Source organism: Dama dama, chromosome 30, assembly GCF_033118175.1.
Source record: "Dama dama isolate Ldn47 chromosome 30, ASM3311817v1, whole genome shotgun sequence".
NCBI lineage: Eukaryota > Metazoa > Chordata > Mammalia > Artiodactyla > Cervidae > Dama > Dama dama.
In genome coordinates this window covers 72,871,207-72,891,131 of record NC_083710.1, presented here as the reverse complement: position 1 = coordinate 72,891,131, position 19,925 = coordinate 72,871,207, and the positions used below count along the sequence as shown (strand labels likewise).

At 39.3% G+C, this 19,925-nt stretch overlaps 1 protein-coding gene across 6 annotated transcripts in view; it reads right to left on the bottom strand.

Annotated features, from left to right (window-relative positions):
- Positions 1-19,925, bottom strand: part of LOC133049208 (ATP-binding cassette sub-family C member 4-like) — a 161,194-nt gene that overhangs the window by 29,080 nt on the left and 112,189 nt on the right. For 3 of the 6 annotated variants that reach the window (XR_009691241.1, XM_061133158.1, XM_061133154.1), the window contains exons 26-27: positions 10,758-10,913; positions 5,069-5,158 (exon numbers count right to left, since the gene is read on the bottom strand). Coding sequence is in view for 5 of the 6 variants with exons in the window: in XM_061133158.1 (XP_060989141.1) it covers positions 5,069-5,158; positions 10,758-10,913 (246 nt within the window). In the remaining variant the exon portion in view is untranslated. Of the gene's footprint in view, positions 1-3,050; positions 3,229-5,068; positions 5,159-10,757; positions 10,914-19,156; positions 19,287-19,925 lie in introns of those variants that run through there. The other 3 variants (XM_061133157.1, XM_061133155.1, XM_061133159.1) reach the window with 3 other exon arrangements.

Below are 19,925 nucleotides of genomic sequence, written 5' to 3'. Positions count from 1 at the left end.
CTTCAGTTCAATCCTGGGTGAGAACACCTGGCTAAGGAAATTGCAGCCCACTCCAGTATTCTTGACTGAGAAATCCCATGGACAGTGATGCATGGCTGGCTGTAGTTCGTGGGGTTGCAGAAGAGTCAGACGTGACAAACAGCAACAACATGAATGAAGACATAAGTGACTCTAATTGTGTGACACATCTGTTTCTGTAAATTAGAAACTAAATTCATATGGATAAATAATTTATAGTTAAAACTGTTTTCTTATTAAGTGTAACTGTAAAAAGGATATAATCTTATAACCATTAACTGGCTCCAAGACATCATATCACACTTTAAACAAAGGAAAGCACTGAAAAAGTTATAATTTAAGGAAAATAGAACAAATAATTACTATTCAAAACTATACATCTCAGTATAGAATACCTCAGATTATTTTTGAGCTTGGGGAAATAATAGAATATAGCAAAACTGAAAAGTAATAAATTGGACTTATAAGGCCCCTGTCTCTATCATCACTGTTTGCACTATATGTAGTAGGTGCTGACACCCCTCAGGAGGTGAACACAGATGTCAGGTGGTTTCCACATTTTGTGGAACTTTCTTACTTTTCAAAAAGAAAATCTGGTGTGGGTCAGAATGAGACACTGAAATGCAATCAACAAATGGGGAAGAGCTTTTACTAGAGCAGGGCCAGCAGTGAAGGAAGTTCACCTAATACAAAGCCCAGGGAAATGGACTTGTGACCTGTGGCCACCGCAAGGACTGAACCACATGTTTCCTGCTGCAGAGGCTGCTGATGCCCAGGTTTCTGTATTTTGGCTTCCTGTGTGATGAGACACATTTGTGTCCTAACAGAGACACTATCAACGTCAGACATTTAACTATGATTTCTTCCCAGTTTTGACAGGACATTTTTGTTATTGCTTAGTTGCTAAGTTGTAGACCTTATGGATTGCAGCCCACCAGGTTCCTCTGTCTATGGGATTTCCCAGGCAAGAAGATTGGAGTGGGTTACCATTTCCTCCTCCAGGGAATCTTCCCAACTCAGGGATCAACCCCACTTCTCCTCCACTGCAGGCAGACTCTTTATCACTGAACAACTGGGGAAGCCCCCATACTCTACTCTTAACTCCAAATCCCAGTATGTAAGGTGTTTTGTTTTTGCTTTTAACAGAAGCAATGCATCAGTGATTCATTTCCAGAGTTTTATCTACTATGACCTTTTGACCTCTGCACTCAGAGTGCTTCATCCTCAGGCACTACTCATGTTATATTTTGGAGCTGTCTTTGCTTTTTAGCACCCCAGTCAGCACTAATTTCTGATGAACTTTTATCAGTTTACAGTAAGTTGGCAAGTTTTCAGTACATGAAAAATGTATTTTCAGTATATTTAGAAAAATAACCAAGATGAGACAGGCAGCATCCATAGGACTGTCTTCCTTCTGAATGTCCATCTCTGCCAAGGAAGAAGGATGAAACAGAATGAGAGGACTTAAAAAAATTTTTTTAAGCCATCTTTTCCTTTTAATTGAAATTCATAAAGAGGAAAACATATTGGTTCCCTCCTACTCATTCTCAAACTCTGTGAGTTTGGGTTCACATATCCAGTTAGGCATCATTTACAAATTAATAACTAGGGTTTTTGGTTCACTTAAAAACTGACTTCATTGATTTAGTGATACCTATTGATGAGGGTGAAGGAGGAGAGTGAACAAACTGGCTTAAAGCGCAACATTAAGAAAACTAAGATCATGGCATCCAATCCCATTATTTCATGGCAAATAGAAGGGGAAAAGATAGAAGCAGTGGCAGATTTCTTCTTCTTGGGCTCTAAAATCAGTGCAGATGGTAACTGTAGCCTTGAAATTAGAAGATGGTTGCTTCTTGGCAGGAAAGCTATAACAAAACTAGACAGTGTGTTAAAGAGCAAAGCTATCACTTCGCTGACAAAGGTCCATATAATCAAACCTTTGGTCTTCCCAGTAGTCATGTACAGAGGCGAGAGCTGGACGATAAAAGAGTGCTGAAGAATTGATGCTTTTGAACTGTGGTACTGGAGAACACTATTGAGAGTCCCTTGGAAAACAAGGAGATCAAACTAGTCAATCTTAAAGGAAATCAACCCAGAATATTCTCTGGAAGGACTGATGCTGGAGCTGAAGCTCCAATATTTTGGCCACCTGATGCAAACAGTTGACTCATTGGAAAAGACCCTGATGCTGAGAAACGTTGAAGGCAGAAGAGGGAGACAGAGGATGAGATGGCTGGATGGCATCATCTATTCAATGGACATGAACTTGGGCAAACTCCAAGAGATGGTGAGGGACAGGGAAGCCTGGCATGCTGTAGTCCAAGGGGTCACAAAGAGTCAGAGGTGACTTAGCAACTGAACAACAATAACTTAGAGTGATAAATCACCCCTTTATCCAGATCCTCTAGGAATTATTTCTTTATCACATTTGTATGTTTTTCAATGAATGATTTGGTAAGTTTTCTTATAAAATAGTCATAAGGAATCAATTCCTAAAGAAACGTAATGATGGGATGATTTCTCTAAGTGATATCACCAAAGTTAACAGCGTTAATTCCAGAAGCAATACATGGAAACCACACACTTGGCTTTGTGAAGTAAACTCACATTTCTTTCTTTTTACAGAAAGTCCAAAATGTAGTTTAAATAGAAGTAGATCTTAGTATTATCTACTACTTCAGCATTTTTATGATTTAGATTGCCTCTCTGTCCATGGAACAATATGTTCTAAAATTCTAGAGTAATGCTACCTGAGAATCTGTGAAAAAAAGGCCTCAAAATGGGAAACAAATAGAAAAATAATTTATCAGTACTTCCAGTTATTTTTTTAAGATGTGTCCCAATTTCACCATTAAATCTGTCCTACGAATTCAAGAGTAGTGGATCATCCTATCGTTCTTTGTGTTTAATGGTTAAATGCTCTACACACCTCTTCTCTTGTAGAATTTCATTGTAAAAGACTCACAAACTTAAATGAAATCAGAGGTGCACTGTTTTTCAGGCAGGAGAAGGTGAAGCAATCGACCCAATTTAAGAAAACAAAATCCACATGCTGCTGAAAAGCAAGATGGGTGTATAGACTCAGTGGTGACATCCTTCAGAAACCAGAATTACTGGCTGGAAATGGTCATATCTCCAAATCTGCCTGCTCACAGTCAAGGTTCATCTGCATATTACAGATTTCAGAGCTTCCCTGGAAGGGTGACACTAAATGACAAACACACCAATTCAAACCAATGTGATCAATCAATCTCTCAGATCTGTGTAACAACAACAACAAAAACGATTAAAAAAATATGCCACACTGCTCTGAAATGAAGAGATCAATCAAACATTTAGTACTTATTTAGGTAGAGTGTTTTCCCTGTGTTCTCCTCTAAGAGTCTTATAGTATCTGGTCTTACATTTAGGTTTCCAATCCACTTTGAGTTTATTTTTGTATATGGTATCAGGGAGTGTTCTAATTTTATTCTTTTACACATAGCTGTCCAGTTTTCCCAGCACCACTTCATGAAGAGACCGCCTTTTCTCCACTGTATATTCTTGCCTCCTTTGTCATAGATTAGTTGATCACAGGTTTGTGAGTTTACCTCTGGGCTCTCCGGCCTGCTCCATTGATCTGTATTTCTATTTCTGTGCCAGTGCCATACCATCTTGATTACTCTAGCTCTGTAGTGAACTGGCCAAAAAGTTCGTTGAAGTTTTTCCATAAAATCTTATGTAACAAGCTTTTTTGCCAACTCAATAATATATTCTGAAGTCAGGGAACCTAATTTCTCCAGGTTCATTTTTCTTTCTTAAGACTGCTTTTGTTACTTGGGTCTTTTGTGTTTCCATTAAAACTGTAAGATTTTTGGCTCTAATTCTATGAAAAATGCCATTGGTAATTTGTCAGGGATTGTAGTGAATCTGTAGATTCTTTGGGTAGTATAGTCATTTTCACAAAATTGTTTCTTCCAATCCAAGAACATGGTGTATCCCTCCATCTGGTTTGCATCATCTTTGATTTCTTTTGTCAGTATCTTGTAGTTTTATGAGTACAGGTCTTTTGTCTCCTTAGGTAGGTTTATTCCTAGGTATTTTATTCTTTTTGTTGCAATGGTAAATGGGATTGTTCTCTCAACTTCTCTTTCTGATCTTTCATCGTTAATGTATAGGAATGTTCATTCTTACTTTTTAAAAGCAAAAGACTATGCATGACAAAACCACTACAATATTGTAAAGTAATTAGCCTTCAATTAAAATAAATAAATTAAAAAAAAAAAAGTCTATGGTTTCTGCCAGCAGTAGAACTGATTTGTAAAAGGAGTGCAAATACACAAAATAGTTTGCATTAAAATATAAACTGACAGCAACTTAATAGTCAAAATTTTTTTCATGCAAGGGTGAGGAAACTCAAAGAAGTGGAGCAAGGGAAAACATGACACACATAACAGAAAATTCTCTAGAAATGAACCTTCCCATGTAAAAGCTGAGCAGATGTTCCAGGGTTCTGTTACCTGTATTAATGCTACGGCATTAGAATGACATAATTGCCAATAAATAATCATCAACTCTGACTATATAATTAACCTTTATAAACACTTTCCTATGAAACGTCTACATTTTATTAGTATGATCTTGTTTACATCTTTTAGTTAATAAGTAAAAACTACTATTGTTTCCACTTAGTAGATGTTTCCTAAGACCAGAGGAATAAGATGAATATTGGAGTGTAATGGAGTAATCAATTCACTAGGTCACTAGTAGAATTTGATACCACAGTTTTAACACCTAATTGAGTACTCTGCTAAGGACAAGATAATGTGTCTATTTGTTCAGGGTTCTAGAAAAAGAGCTAAAATGAAAACATGTCACATTATATTGTTGATTTTCTTCATCATCAATATGCACATTTTTAAACACACCCATGTCATCATTGTTTTCCTAGGGGGTTACTGAAGTCAGTGAAACTGATACACTCCCCTTAATTATCTGCAGTGTTCTAAATGTAAACACACAGATACTGATGCTAACAAGTTAATTACAGTTACTATTAATAAATTACCTCTTCTAAGGCATTCCACAGTTCCTTATCCGTATGCTCATTAAAGGGATCCAGATTTTTCCTCATTGTTCCCGTGAATAAAACAGGTTCCTAAATACCCCAAAATAGTGAATGTTATTACCTTAACCTCTTTTCATTTTATTCCCAATGTGTACAGAATATCAAAATTAAAACACAAAAACATATAAATTCATTAATTATTAATAATAAAGTTGCAAATGTCTGTTTACAAAGTATCTCTAAAATAATTTTCCATTGTACAAAGTGTGCTACAAAATATCTTCTGGACTACTGAACACTAACAGAAGAAAGTATTGAAGAAGCTTTTTTCATCTTAAGGAAAAAAATGAAGATGAAGATTTTATTAAAAAAAAACAAAAAGCCACCCTGGTAATAAATATCTGCTTAAACACACACACACAAACTGAGGAAATAATTACATGAGAAACTTAACATCAAGATCTACATAAATTAACTGTCAATCCTGGTGTGACTGGGAAATACCAATAGCATGATTAGTAGAGGTTTGTGCCTCAAAGCAAACCATTAAATATTTACACATTAGCACTGAAGAATAAAGGAGGCTATTTTCTTCATTGGTCAGACTGTCTTCTACAATCTGGAATCTCTCCACATGTGTGAAATGAATATCCCCACATGTGTAAGGGGAACGTCAGTTACCGGGGTCTGCAGCACCTCTGTCCATGGAGAGATCACCTCTGATTTTGGCATTAGCTGATCCCCATATTCTCTTACCTGTGTGTCAGAATCACCTGTCTCACACAACTTCATTATTAAGTGCAAGGCCAGGAGGACCTGAAACCCACCATGACCTGTGTCATGATACTTTAATTTAAATAGTTCTTCCTATTCATCTGCTTCAGGAGGAGCCACAGGTAAATTACTCTGGAAATATATGCCTCCTCTTGGCCTCAGGAGAGAATCCTGTACATAAGCTCATGTAGGCTATTTACATTTTCTTCTGCAAGGCTCAGTAAGCCAGGTCATAAGAATATAGGCAGCAGTGAAGATCCCAATAAGCTCCTTTCAGTGAAGGGGGCAGAACAAGGGGATGCACATGTGTGGGAACAAGAGGAGACCTGACTCTTCCACAAGTGCCCAGAACTGCTCGGAATCCCCACATTCAAATCCTGCCAAGTCCTTGTTACCATCACATCTCCCCCAGTTCTGACCTGTTCATGCAGTGTCAGCAGTGACGGGGATGAGCCTGGGAGGAAGAGAGACCACCATGGAAGCTCCCTGTTGCTTCCAGGATCACAGGGACCAGGGATCCAGGGAAGATTATGTGGGCCTGGCTCAGCTAAGAGAGGCGACTCAAAGAAACAGCACTGGGCTCCCCCTCTGCAGAGTCTGCTCTCAGCTTCCTAAGTTCTCTACAATGGGGTGTGGAGACACAAGCATCACTGCTTCCTACTCATTTGGGAGGAAGAGTTATGTTAAGTTTTTGCATTTAGACAAGTAAATTCAAGCAACCAAATTAACAGACTTTCTCCACCTCTGCAGCTAGGAAGACACTGTAAAGACAAAGGGCTCTTGGTTGGGGAGGGATAAGATTTTGAGAATCTTCTCCTGACACATATCGGCCCATGATATACAGTAAGAAAAATGGGGAAAATATCTGATGAGTACAACACAGCTGAAGAATTGATGCTTTTAAACTGTGGTGTTGGAGAAGATTCCTGAGAGTCCCTTGGACTGCAAGATCAAACCAGTCAATCCTAAAGGAAATCAACCCTGAATATTCACTGGAAGGACTGTTACTGAAGCTGAAGCTTCAATACTTTGGCCATCTGATGCGAAGAGCTGACTCACTGGAAAAGACCCTGATGCTGGGAAATACTGAAGGCAGGAGGAGAAGGGGATGGTTGAATGGCATCACCGACTCGATGGACATGAGTTTGAGCAAGCTCCGGGAGTTGGTGATGGACAGGGAATCCTGGGGTGCTTCAGCCCATGAGGTCACAAAGAGTTGGGCATGACTGAGAAGTGGACAAGGTGGAGACTGGAGACTGTCATATGACTAGTGCTTTGGATTTTACTCTGCTTCGATGGGAGTCTTTGGAGATAAAGATGAAACTCTTTGCTATACAATAGGATAATCTACCAGTGACTCAGTTTTTAAATCTGTCAGATAAGGATAACGACAAATTGTGAGGATTAAGCAGGAAATGGTGGGATAAGAAACTAAAATGTGTTAAGGATTCCATCATAAACGTTAGGAATTATTACTAATACTCATGTAACTTGTCAGGGACTATAGCAAGCACTAAAGGAATGGAAATGAGAGATGTAGGCCCTGTCCTCAAAGGGAGAAAGAAAATAGTCAAGAGCGTGGGGAGGGCTGAGAAAAAGCCTGGAGGTCTTGGCGGGGGATTGGAAAGTAACGGTATGTACAAGGTGATGGTCAGGAAAGAAGCTGGTGGGAGGAAAGCCAGGAATCAAAATACAAAAAAAAAAAAAATTTTAGTCTGATTTCTTCCTCTTGGTGGAAAATGTTAGATACATTTCTCTGTCATGCTTTTCCCCAAAATTCCTATTTTTTTTTTGTTTTTATTTTCTGTTTCTTTGCTTTACTATTCATAGTTATGTAAACAATTTAGTTTTTATTATTAAATGATAAATATAAAGAAAATCACCAAGGACCATGAACACATAAACAGAAATTAAGGAGTAAAGTCACTTCAGAAGGTGTTACTCTTTTTACTGAAATAGAAATAATACCCAAAGGGGAAGTGCCCTGATTCTTAAGAATAATAACAGTTCCTAATGACTGAACATTCCGAAGAATGAGACATGGGCACAAACATTGTCTCACTAAGCTACATCTTCACCACAAATCTGTGGGGCAATGATTTCCAGACTGGGTTTAAGGACGAGGATGATGAAGCTTGGCAGCTGAGTGACATCATCAGGGCCCCACAGTCGACGAGGCAGAGCAGGAATAAACTGTGGTCACATTGACACTTGGTCTACACTCTTAAACATTCTAGCCCTGTCTGCCTCCTGAATGGCTTCCTGGGAATCTTTACACATTGCAAGTTCTCCCCAGATTTCTTTCTCTTTAATCAACCAACACTGTACCTTGGAGACAAAGGTATATAAAGTGGAATCTACATGGATACAAAGTTTAGCACTATTTTGTAAGCTTGCTCTCTGGAGTGTGTACCTGGAACATGCTCAAAGGAAGGATGGAAACCAACAGAACAGAACCAAAACATGCTGATGTCAAGGCATGTTTAGGCTTTTGCTCGGATGTGCTTCCAAACATTATTGGCAGAGCCAAGAATCATCTAATGTTATTTATTTACAGAGTTATTTTATGTACACAAGCATACAACTTTTTCCTGTTAAGAAGCATTAAAAAGAATGCAGGGCTTGTTTCTAAAGCTTTGCATCCAAGGATATGAAAGGACTTTACAGAAATGCCCTTTATTTCTACTAATGAATCTCACATGGCCATTTCAGAGATGAGCACCATCAAAACATAAAACTTGGGAATTTAAGCCCATTTATTTTCTACTGGAACCATAAATCATAAAACTAATAGCCAGAGGAAATCTTTAAATATGGGGACTGAATGTGCTAAAAAGTTCTTCCCATTTTTCCTGAAAGGGATACCTTTGAAAAAAATTTTTTTAATTGTGGTAAAATGTACATAAAATTTGCTAGATTAACCACTTTATGTGCACAGTTCAGCGGTGTTAAATACATTCACACTGTTGTACAGCCATCACCACCACCAGCCACAGATCTCCTTGCATCTTGCAGAACTGAAACTCTGTACCCATTAAACAACAACTCCCCTCACCTGGCCACTCCTGGCACCCACTATTCTACGACCTGTATCCATGAATTTGCTCCTCTAGGTACCTCCTAGTAGTTGAGTCATATGGTATTTGTCCTTTGTGACTGGTTTATTTCACTTAGCTTAATTTTCTCAAGGTTCTTCTGCACTGTAGCATGTGTCAGAATTTTCTTCTTCTTTAAGGCTGAGTAATATTCTACTGTATGAATGTGCACCACATTTTGTTGATTCATCTCTCAATGGACCTTTGGGTGCCTCCACCTTTTGGCTGTTGAGAATAATGCTGCTAATAACATGCATGTTCCAGTATCTCTTCAAGAACTTTCTTCCAATTCTTCTGGGTTTATACTCTAAAGTAGAATTGCTAGGTGATATGATAACTCCATCACTAACTTTTCAGAGCAACCAGCAAGTTGATTTCCATAGTAGCTGCACTATTTTACATTCCTATCAGCAATGAACAAGGATTCTAATTTCTCTACATCCTTGCCAACACTTATCATTTTCTTTTTTTCTCTCCCTTTTCTTTGATAGCAGACATCTTAAGGGGTGTGAGGTAGCATTTCACTAGAGTCTGAAAAAAATATCTTGGTTTTAAAATTACCTAGAGTAATTCCGGGTATTTTGGAGGTCACAGGTAGGTAGCAACAGCTGTACCCAAGTCTACATTCGCCTTCCTTTGGGTGCCATGTTGTACATGCTTCCTGATAAACAGGTATTTCAAGACACATTACACCCACATTCCAGGAAGCACATTTGCCTGGCTCATTCTGTCTCATCTCCTCTCTGTTTCTCATCTCAAGAGGGTATTTTTCTGAGCTTCCTTTGATGGGCAGGTGATTACTAAATATCTAAATAAAAACTCAATTTTTTATTTTTTAAATCAGCAAGTCTGTCAAAGAAGAGGGCAGAATGATAGATGAGGACACAAGATCTAGGTTGCCCTTGGCTATATACCTGGAGGATAGTAATTTCTCAGTAAATATCACAGAATTATGTTGAGTGAATGAACCACAAGGAATGACAGGAGTGTCTACCCATGCATATAAGCCAGTCTCCAAAACTCTCCCTGAAAGTTATACTACTTTACAAAGAAGAAGAAAAGAGAACAGAATCAGAGCCCAGGAAGAGATGGCCAACTCAACACTCCACCATCACAGCAGGCACATATGGGTCTACATGAAGCACTTCACACTCACTGGCATATTTTGTCCTCACAACAGATTGAGGGGGTGATACTATTATCTGCCTTGTAAGACAGAGAAAACCAAGGTACACAGAGTCAGAATTCTGAGTCCCCTGCTCTTCCTCACTATTCTGTATTGCCTCCCTGATGAAAATTAACCATTAATGGCTAAATTGTCAAAGTCTCTCCAAAGAATCTATATATCCTATAATTCTCAAAGCCCCACTATTTCACAGAAACTTCTCCAAGGAGATAATCACTTTTTAAAAGATATCCTCGATTCCCACAGCAAAATTACATTTGTAAGACACTTATTAATAAAATTCATATTTCCCTATAGGAACCTCTCCAGCGCTAATCAAACCATTTAGCCTTCTGTTCTCAGAATTATGTGATTATCAATGGATAACACTGTGGAAACTGAAGTCTGAGTCCAGAAATATATCTCAGTAAGTTATTAAATCACATGCACACAAAACTAACAAATGAGCAAAAAAACCCAAAACCTGGTATCCGATGAAAGTGTCTGTTGAGAATACCCGCTGCTAAATATATGCTCTATTGGGAAAAAAAGGATCAACTCATTCACTTAACTTGAAAAGACCAATAAAATTAAAAGCACTTAAACTTTAGACACCTTATGAAAAGAACATGTGAGAGCACTCTGTTATGCATACCTGAAGTGCAACTGACATTTTCTTCCTTAAATCGTGAAGTCCAATACGCACTGTCAAGATGTCATCAATACAAATGTCACCTTCAGGTTCTGACAATCTAAAAAGGGCAGCAATGAGGGAACTTTTTCCAGCTCCTGTTCTTCCCACGATGCCATACTGTAAAGAGACCCAGGGGGATGAAGAATTAACAGGATGCACAAAACCCAGGAGAACCCTGATTGTTGAAGATGAATTTTTAAAGTTCTATTTTTGTAAAGAATAGTCTATAAGTTTCTCAAGCAAGGCCCTACTGACATTTTGGATAAATAATTTGTTATTGAGGGTTGGGGGCCTGTCCTGTATATTGTAGGATGATTAACAGCACCCATGAACCAGATTCAACCCCCAAAATTGTGGCAACCAAAAATGACAGAAATTCGCAAATATCCCTGATTGAGACCACCACCATCCCAAGAATACACAATAGAAACTATAGTGACTTTCATGCCTTCTAAAATTGTCAGGCAATTTTATTCAGATTTCCCTGATTAAATGCTTAATACGCAGAAAATTGTTTGTTTTCTATAATTATCACATAGTATCCATTATGTGGTATGTTAAAGGGGGAGACATGTATGTGTATGTCGTGTGCGTGTGTGTGTGTGTGTGTTTGTAACTAACATTCGTAAATAAAGGAAGGAGATAACTTAAAAAAAAGAATCTGCCTGCAGGGATAAACCAGCAGTTTCCTAAGTGGTCCATAAGAAGTCAGCTTTTAAATTGGTTTTATTGCTACTCCCTGTGTTATATGACCTTGAGGATTACATGGGTAATTTTACAGAGATATCAAGAAGTCAAGTCAGAAGTATTATACACAAACAAGTACTCACTTCATCAGGGATATGTTATTTATTTAAGAGGAATTATTCTTCGGTAGAAAAATGAAATCACTTCCTGATATTAAATATCTTATTTATATTTTATCTTGAAAGGAAACATATTCAAATATAAAATGCAGGTCTCAGTCTTGAAAGACAGAGGCCAGTAGACAAAATTACTTAATGAGACCAACAACAACATAAACAGTATTTGCTATTTACATGGGATCTTTCATCAGAGCAGTTCAAAAGGCATTTTATTAATACATTAATACTTAAAATTGAACTTTGGAAAAACCCATGTAAAGTGCCAGTCTATTAATTAAAAGCAAAGCAGAGAGAAATTAAATGCACTAGCAATAAGACTAAAGAATCAATACAATGTAGGTAAAATGCTGGTGGTTGGTGGTTTAGTCGCTAAGTTGTGTCTGACTCTTGCAACTCGTGGACTGTAGCCTGCCAGGCTCCTCTGTCCATAGGATTCTCCAGGCAAGAATACTGGAGTGGGTTGCCATTTCCTTTTCCTAGGTAAAATGCTGGTGGGGAATAAACCACATTTAAATATATATGCAGAAACTGGCCTTTTTTACCAATGAAGTTTTAAGTGAAAGAAAGCATTAGATGATAAGTCGTGTCTAACTCTTTGTGACCCCATGGACTGTAGACTGCCAGGCTCCTCTGTCCATGGAATTCTCCAGGCTAGAAAGCTACAGTCGGTTGCCATTTCCTTATCTAGGGGATATTCCTGACCCAGGGATGGAACCCATATCTCCCACCTTGCAGGCAGATTCTTTACCATCTGAGCCACCAGGGAAGCCCAACGGCAAATTCTCCGAAGGAAGCTTTCCAAGAAATGATTTCATCTCTATTTAAAATCTGGAATTGATGAGAGTGTAAAATATGCTTGGATCATTTTTAAATCAGTAAAGTTTTAAAACCCATGGCTTTAAAAAAAGAACAATTAAATCTTTCTGAGCAATATAATCAGAATGTTTAGAACTTTTCATGTTTTCTGATTTGAAAACCTCAAAAGCTTCATATCTTAGTCTGTCAAATCAATCATGGCATTTCAAAAAAGAATTTATCTTTATAGAGATTAAACATAAGAAAACTGGTTTCAGCTAGTTTTATTATCTTATAAAGATAATACAATGACTATAAGATGCCTTGTTAGTGTTTAGTAGTGTCCAACTCTTTGCAAGCCCATGGACTGCAGCATGCCAGATTTCCCTGTCCTTCACTATCTCCTGGAGTTTGCTCAAACTCATGTCTATTGAATCAGTGATGCCACCCAACCATCTTATCCTTTGTCATCCCCTTCTCCTCCTGCCTTTAGTCTTTGCCAGCATCGGGGTCTTTTCCAATGAGTTGTCTCTTCGTGTCAGGTGGCCAAAGTATTGGAGCTTCAGCATCAGGTCTTCCAATGAATATTCAGGACTGGTTTCCTTTAGGATTGAGTGGTCTGATCTTGATGTTCAAGGGACTCTCAAGAGTCTTCTCCAGCTCCCCAGTTCAAAAGTACTAATTCTTCAGTGCCCAGCCTTCTTTATGACCCAACCCTTTCATCCATACATGACTACTGGAAAAACCATAACTTTGACTATATGCACCTTTGTCGACAAAGCAATATCTCTGCTTTTTAATATGATGCCTAGGTTTGTCATAGCTTTTCTTCAAAGGAGCAAGCGTCTTCTAATTTCATGGCTGCAGTCACCATTCACAGTGACTTTCAGAGCCTAAGAAAATAGTCTATCACTGTTTCCATTGTTTGCCCATCTATTAGACATGAAGTGATGGAACCAGATGCCATGATCTTAGTTTTCTGCAAGTTGAGTTTTAAGACAGCTTTTTCACTCTCCTCTTTCACCTTCATCAAGAGGCTCTTTAGTTCCTCTTTGCTTTCTGCCATTCGAGTGATATCATATGCTTATCTGAGGTTACTTATATTTCTCCTGGCAGTCTTGATTCCAGCTTGTGCTTCATCCAGCCCAGCATTTCGCATACTGTACTCTGCATGTAAGTTGAATAACAGGGTAATGATATACAGCCTTGAAGTACTCCTTTCCCAATTTTGAACTAGTCCATTGCTCCATGTCTGGTTCTAATTGTTGCTTCTTGATCTGCAAACAAGCTTCTCAGGACATTTTGTACCTTATGTTAAATCCTAATTCATATAATATAGATGGGCCATTCTCTGCATATAGGTAGGTCATAGTATGTATATATGTGGCTCATGTGTTCTATGTACAGGCAGGCCTCAAAGATATTTTGGATTTGGCTCCAGACCACCACAACACATGAATATCAAAATAAAGCAAGTTATAGCAATGTTTTGTTTTTCTGTGCAAATAAAAGTTACATTTATACTATATTGTAGTCTAATGATGTACAACAGCATTATATATAAAAATGTGCATACCTTAATTTCCAATACTTTATTGTTAAAAGAATGCTAACCATAAGCATTTATAGGGTAGTAACCAACCAGTCCATCCTAAAGGAGATCAGTCCTGGGTGTTCATTGGAAGGACTGATGCTGAAGCTGAAACTCCAATACTTTGGCCACCTCATGCGAAGAGTTGACTCATTGGAAAAGACCCTGATGCTGGGAGGGATTGAGGGCAGGAGGAGAAGGGGATGACAGAGAATGAGATGGCTGGATGGCATCACTGACTTCATGGGCATGAGTTTGAATAAACTCTGGGAGTTGGTGACGGACAGGGAGGCCTGGTGTGCTGAGATTCGTGGGGTCGCAAAGAGTCGGACATGACTGAGTGACTGAACTGAACTGAACATTAAAAACCAGTGATCATAGATCAGGATAATAAATATAATAATAATGAAATGGTTTGAAATACTGCAAGAATTATCAAAAAGTGACAGAGACATGAAGTGACCAAATGCTATAGGAAAAATGATGTCAATGTACTTGCCTGACACAGTGTTGCCATAAATGTCCTTAAAAAAAAAAAAAAAGCATTATCTATGAAGCATAGTAAAATAGGTGGGCCTATATTTCTGACTGTTCTTATACATATATCAACACACATCAGGACACAGGTGAGAACTGATCAGTGAGAATGTGTGTATGTTCCCATGTTATCAGCTCCACTGAAACTGATCCATCTGTGTAAACGGGAACATCTGTAAACTTTGCATAAATGGACTGAGATATGTAGGGGCACCGAGGACTGCTCATGACCACAGGACTGTGAGTTCCAAACTCCAGTGAAGAGAACTAAAAAACCAGGGGACTTCCCTGGCATTCCAGTGGTTAAGATTCTGTGCTTTCACTGCTGGAGGTGTGGATTCGATCCCTGGTCAGGAAACTAAGATCCCACAAGTTGCATGGCCTCAGGCCCCCCCAAAAAGAGAAAGGCAACTCAAAGAAAACCTGATTCTGATTATTCCTAGAGTTCAATCATCAAAGCTACAGTCTGGATGTCTTTTCTGGGTAACCAAAGGGTTTTACCAATTACACATGGAGAGTGTCACCAGTATCAGTAAGCTCACATTCTTCAATCTAAAGACACTTGGGAGGCTTCCCTGGTAGCTCAGTGGTAAAGAATCTGCCTGCCAATGCAGGAGATGTGGGTTCAATCCCTGGTCCAGGAGAATCCTGCATGCTGCGAAGCAACTAAGCCCATGCACCACAACTACTGAGCCTGCGCTCTAGAACCCAGGAACCACGGCTCTGAGCCCACGTGCCACAACTAATGAAGCCCTCACGCACTATAGCCCATGCTCTTAACAAGAGAAGACACCACAGTGAGAAGTTCACATGCGGCAACTAGAGAAAAGCCCAAGCAGCAACAGAGACCCAGCACAGCCAAAAATAAATAAATAAAATTATAAAGACACTTGAAGAAAATCTTCTGTTATTTGCTTTGCAATGGCCCCTTTCTGTTTTTCCAACTAGGTTGGTCTCTAATGATGACACAACTTGTTAGACACTTTCACCTGGATCTCTCTTCACACATCAAACTCAACATAATCAACACTCAAGGCCCCACACAAAACAACCCCTTCATTCATCTTCCCCACTTTACTCTCCTTACATCTTTCCCAGGTTCATAGTGTTTAAAAAACAAATTAAAATAAACTCTTGTCTTAATCATAATCAGTGCAAATGAATTTGAAAAGTAAATAAATACTAGCTATAGCCCAGCACTCTGAAAAAAATATTCTTAAAATGTTTTTACTTTCTAGGCTTCTGTATGTGTTCTTTTTGTTGTTGTTGTATTTCTTTTTGTATATGTTCTTAAAGATACAAGTTCACATATTTAAACAAAATGGGATTAATATGAACATACTGTTATATGTGTGTTCATTTTGTATTTCATAAAAAATATTTTAATGGTTGCATAATATTGTAGTACAGGTGAGCATTTATTTAACTAATCCTCTCCTGCTGGATATTTAGGCAGCATCAAATAGTTAGCTATTATAAATAACCCTGTGTTAAATATCCCTGAAGCTAAATCTTTGAAAACAACATTAATCATTTCCTTCAAAAAAAATCTCAGATGTGGAATTACTGAGAATCATGTATGAACCTCTTGGAAAGCAAGGAGATCAAAGCAGTAAATCCTAAAGGAAATCAATCTTAAATATTCATTGGAAGGACTGATGCTGAAGCTTCATTATTTGGCCACCTGACACAAAGAGCCAATTCATTGGAAAAGACCCTGATGCTGGGAAAGATTGAAGGCAGGAGGAGAAGGGGATGACAGAGGATGAGATGGCTGGATGGCATCACTGATACAATGAACTTGAACTTGGGCAAACTCCAGGAGATGGTGAGGGATAGAGAAACCTGGTGTATGTCAGTCTGTGGGGTCATGAAGAGTTGAACATGACTAGGTGACTGAACAACAAAAAAATATGAACTTTTCAGAGGAAGCTGTTAAGCTGTTAATGTGCCCTCCAGAAGTATGATACCATTTTCTACTACCACCCATTTCCCTGCATGTTCACAAATCCAGGTGTTTTAGCTTTGTTTTAATCAACACCAACTTTTTCCAAGAAGTGGAATCACTTTCCCAGGATGTCTTGCTGGAGGCATAACAGCTCCTGGCTCCCTGCCCCCTGCACCTGCCCACTCTGGTCCATGTGCTCTTACTTCTCAGATTAAACTCCTGAATGCCAGCTCAGCACCCAACACTTCACCCCAGGATGTCTCTTCTACAAAACTGTCCTCTCTAACCTCTCCATCCTTGATGTACATGAGTCTGCTTCCTTGGCATCACTAGGTAGTTGTGAGGGTTGAATGTAAAAATGTGTGTTACACACTTGGCATTTCATTTTCTGGATGCTTTTTTTGCAGGTGTCTAGTTTTTCATTCACTGGATCAGGGCATCATGCTTTTGCTTATGCTGGTCTTACCTCCCAGAATGCCTTTCACATGCATTTCCACCTCCTGAAACCCAAACCACACATCACTAAGTCTGTCTCACATGTCTAATTCCTTGGAAATGCTCTCCCTGTCCCCTAATATGGACTTGTTCCAACTCTAACAGAAGTTATGTCAGTTTTTATAAACGTCTATAAAAACTGTTATCTCCTTCTAGCTTACAAAGCTAATATAGCCATTTTCTTGTTTCTTCAACCAGACTGTTTATGCTGACATCAGGATCTGTATTGGACTTGACTTTTTCTTATTTGTATTACCTGTGGTGTCCTGAGACAAAGAAATTTCCATGGGAGCTGAGATTCTTAACTCAGGCCAGAAAAATTTATGGAAAAGCTATTACCAAATTATTTATGTATAGGATATATCAGACAGAGACAGACACAGCAGATGGATCCTACAGCCATAAATACAACTTCAAATGGCCAACACCTCATTCTCATGGGACAGACAACACCTTCCACAGCACAAGTGGTTATGGCCATTTTATGCCCTATGAAAATGATGACCATTTTTGTCCAAGCATTTACTCTGGGTGCTTTATATGCCTTATCTTTAAGTTGTACATAAACCCTACAGGTTACAATCTATCACTTCCATTTTGTGTAAGAATAGATTGAGGCTTAGATGAATTAGCCTATCTAAATATCAGAGCCCATAATTAGCAGGATGGGTCTCAAATTCACATCTGTTGGCCTCTTTTCCATCTGCTGATGGGCTTCCTTATCCCCTGGATGACCTGACACCTGTCTCTGTGTAGCTAGAACAGAGAAAGTAGGTATAGTTTCAGTTAAGGAACAGGCCTACCATAGAGATCTTATGTTCAGACCATTAAAGCATGCTGTGGACACAGGCATATATGCAGGAAGTGAGAGCAAAGAAGGTACCTGAGGGCAGATGGACCAGCTGTCAGGAGGAAGAACCAGCACCCACAGCCTGACTGAGAAAGAAACCCGCATAAGTGGGACACATGGTGCCTGGGGAACAGGCTAAACAGACCTTGTGCCCTGTTTGGGGTAGCAAGACTCATTTTTGATCCCATCAGGTGGTGAAACAGCCACATATACACTGCTGCATTGGACTCTCTCTGACTCCAGGTCCAGGCACGGCTGAGCCTGTGGGAAATCCCTCCAGTCCCTGCATGAGGCTGGTGTGGAAAAGGACAGATAGCAGGATGAAAACTGCCTGTAATGAAGACAGACTCCACTGGAAAGATGCAAAGAAAAGCAGTGGAATCACACAGAATTAGATTATAATGTAAAGGTGCAATTTATAGAGCATCAGTTCAGTTCAGTCACTCAGTCATGTCCGACTCTTTGTGACCCCATGGACTGCAATGCACTAGGCTTCCCTGTCCATCACCAACTCCCAGAGCTTACTCAAGCTCATGTCCATTGAGTCAGTGATACCATTCAACCATCTCATAAAAGCATAAAAGTAAGTAAATCTAGTGGCACAGAACATTCTAGAGCCTCTTGTTCAGTCACAGCAGAGATTTGGGAATTCTTGAGTTCAATTTCAAACTGTCAAAGGACATTTCTTAGGAATCACAGTCATCATTCAACAAGAACTGCCCATGGGAGAGAAAGGTGAAGGTCATGTTCAGATACTAGGCTGTCAAGAGGTCTAGATAAGCCTGAGACTCTGCATTTCTAAGAAGCTCCAGGAGAGGCAGTTGCTGCTGGCCCTGGCGCCACCATCTGAGTCACAGGAAACTAGGAGCCAGCAGGAGAATGGGAGCAATCTGGGAGTGAGGGGAGTGGTTTTTAAGAAAATATTACTTAAAAGAAGGAAAAAATGTAGGAAACTAATATTTTTGCACATTACAGCATGGTCTACTAAGCATCTGTAAAAATGTATTATCCAAATAATAGCTGTAAGAAGAAAGAAAGCAAAATCAATCTCTAGCGGGAAAGTATTTTGTTGCCCAGGATTCTCTAAAATGTTCAAATCAACCACAAAATCATCTAAATGAAAAATGCAGCCCATGTTCAGACTCTTAACTAGGAAGTCTAGGGTCCTATTTACCTCATGCTGGCTTTTCTGTTTGGCTGTGCTGGGTCCTGATTGTTTGCAAGAGCTGTCTCTAGTTGTGACGATGGGGGCTGCTTCTGCAGCGCACGGGCCTCTCCCTGAGGGGCTTCTGCTGATGCTGAGCAAAGACTTCAGGAGCTGTGGCACGGGGGCTCAGTAGCTGTGGTGTAGGGCTTAGCTGCTCTGTGGCGGGTGGACTCTTCAGACCAGGGATTGAACCAGTGTCGCCTGCATTGGCAGGTGAATTCTTATCCACTGCACCACCAGGGGAGTCCTGGTTCTTTATTTTCACTTGCTATTTCTTTTGTGATTAAAATCCTGCATAGTACCTACTATACTTTCCTATTGACTCTAACTTCTAGAAATCAGGACAGAAAAGGAAATGAGGGAAAGAGAATAAAGCCCCACTTCTGCTGGGCTGGCTCACTCCCATGTCGCCTGCCCCCAACACCCCCCACCCACCCTCCACCCCTGACAATAGCTTCACTTAATCAAATCCAACACCAAAGGGGTATCCTGGAGTGACAGGGGCTGGGACAGGTGAGCAGGAGAGGGAACCTGGGATATACACAGGGGAGTGAAATCAATTCATGAACACACTGCCTGGGTATCATTTCCAAACAGAAATGAAGCTAACAGCGATACTGAGAGTGAACCAAGGCACAGATCAAAAGTCAAGTTACTGAAGTTGTTAATTCAGTCTCCAAACTTAATTTTCCCTCAAACATTTTAGAATCTCAATGATCTTATGATTTACAGATTTTAAGAAGGAAGAATAAGAATAAGAATCTGTTATGTTCCTAAGTTGTACTATAGAGTTTCTTAGATAATTCATATTTTATGGCTTTGGAGAAAATTTAAGACAAG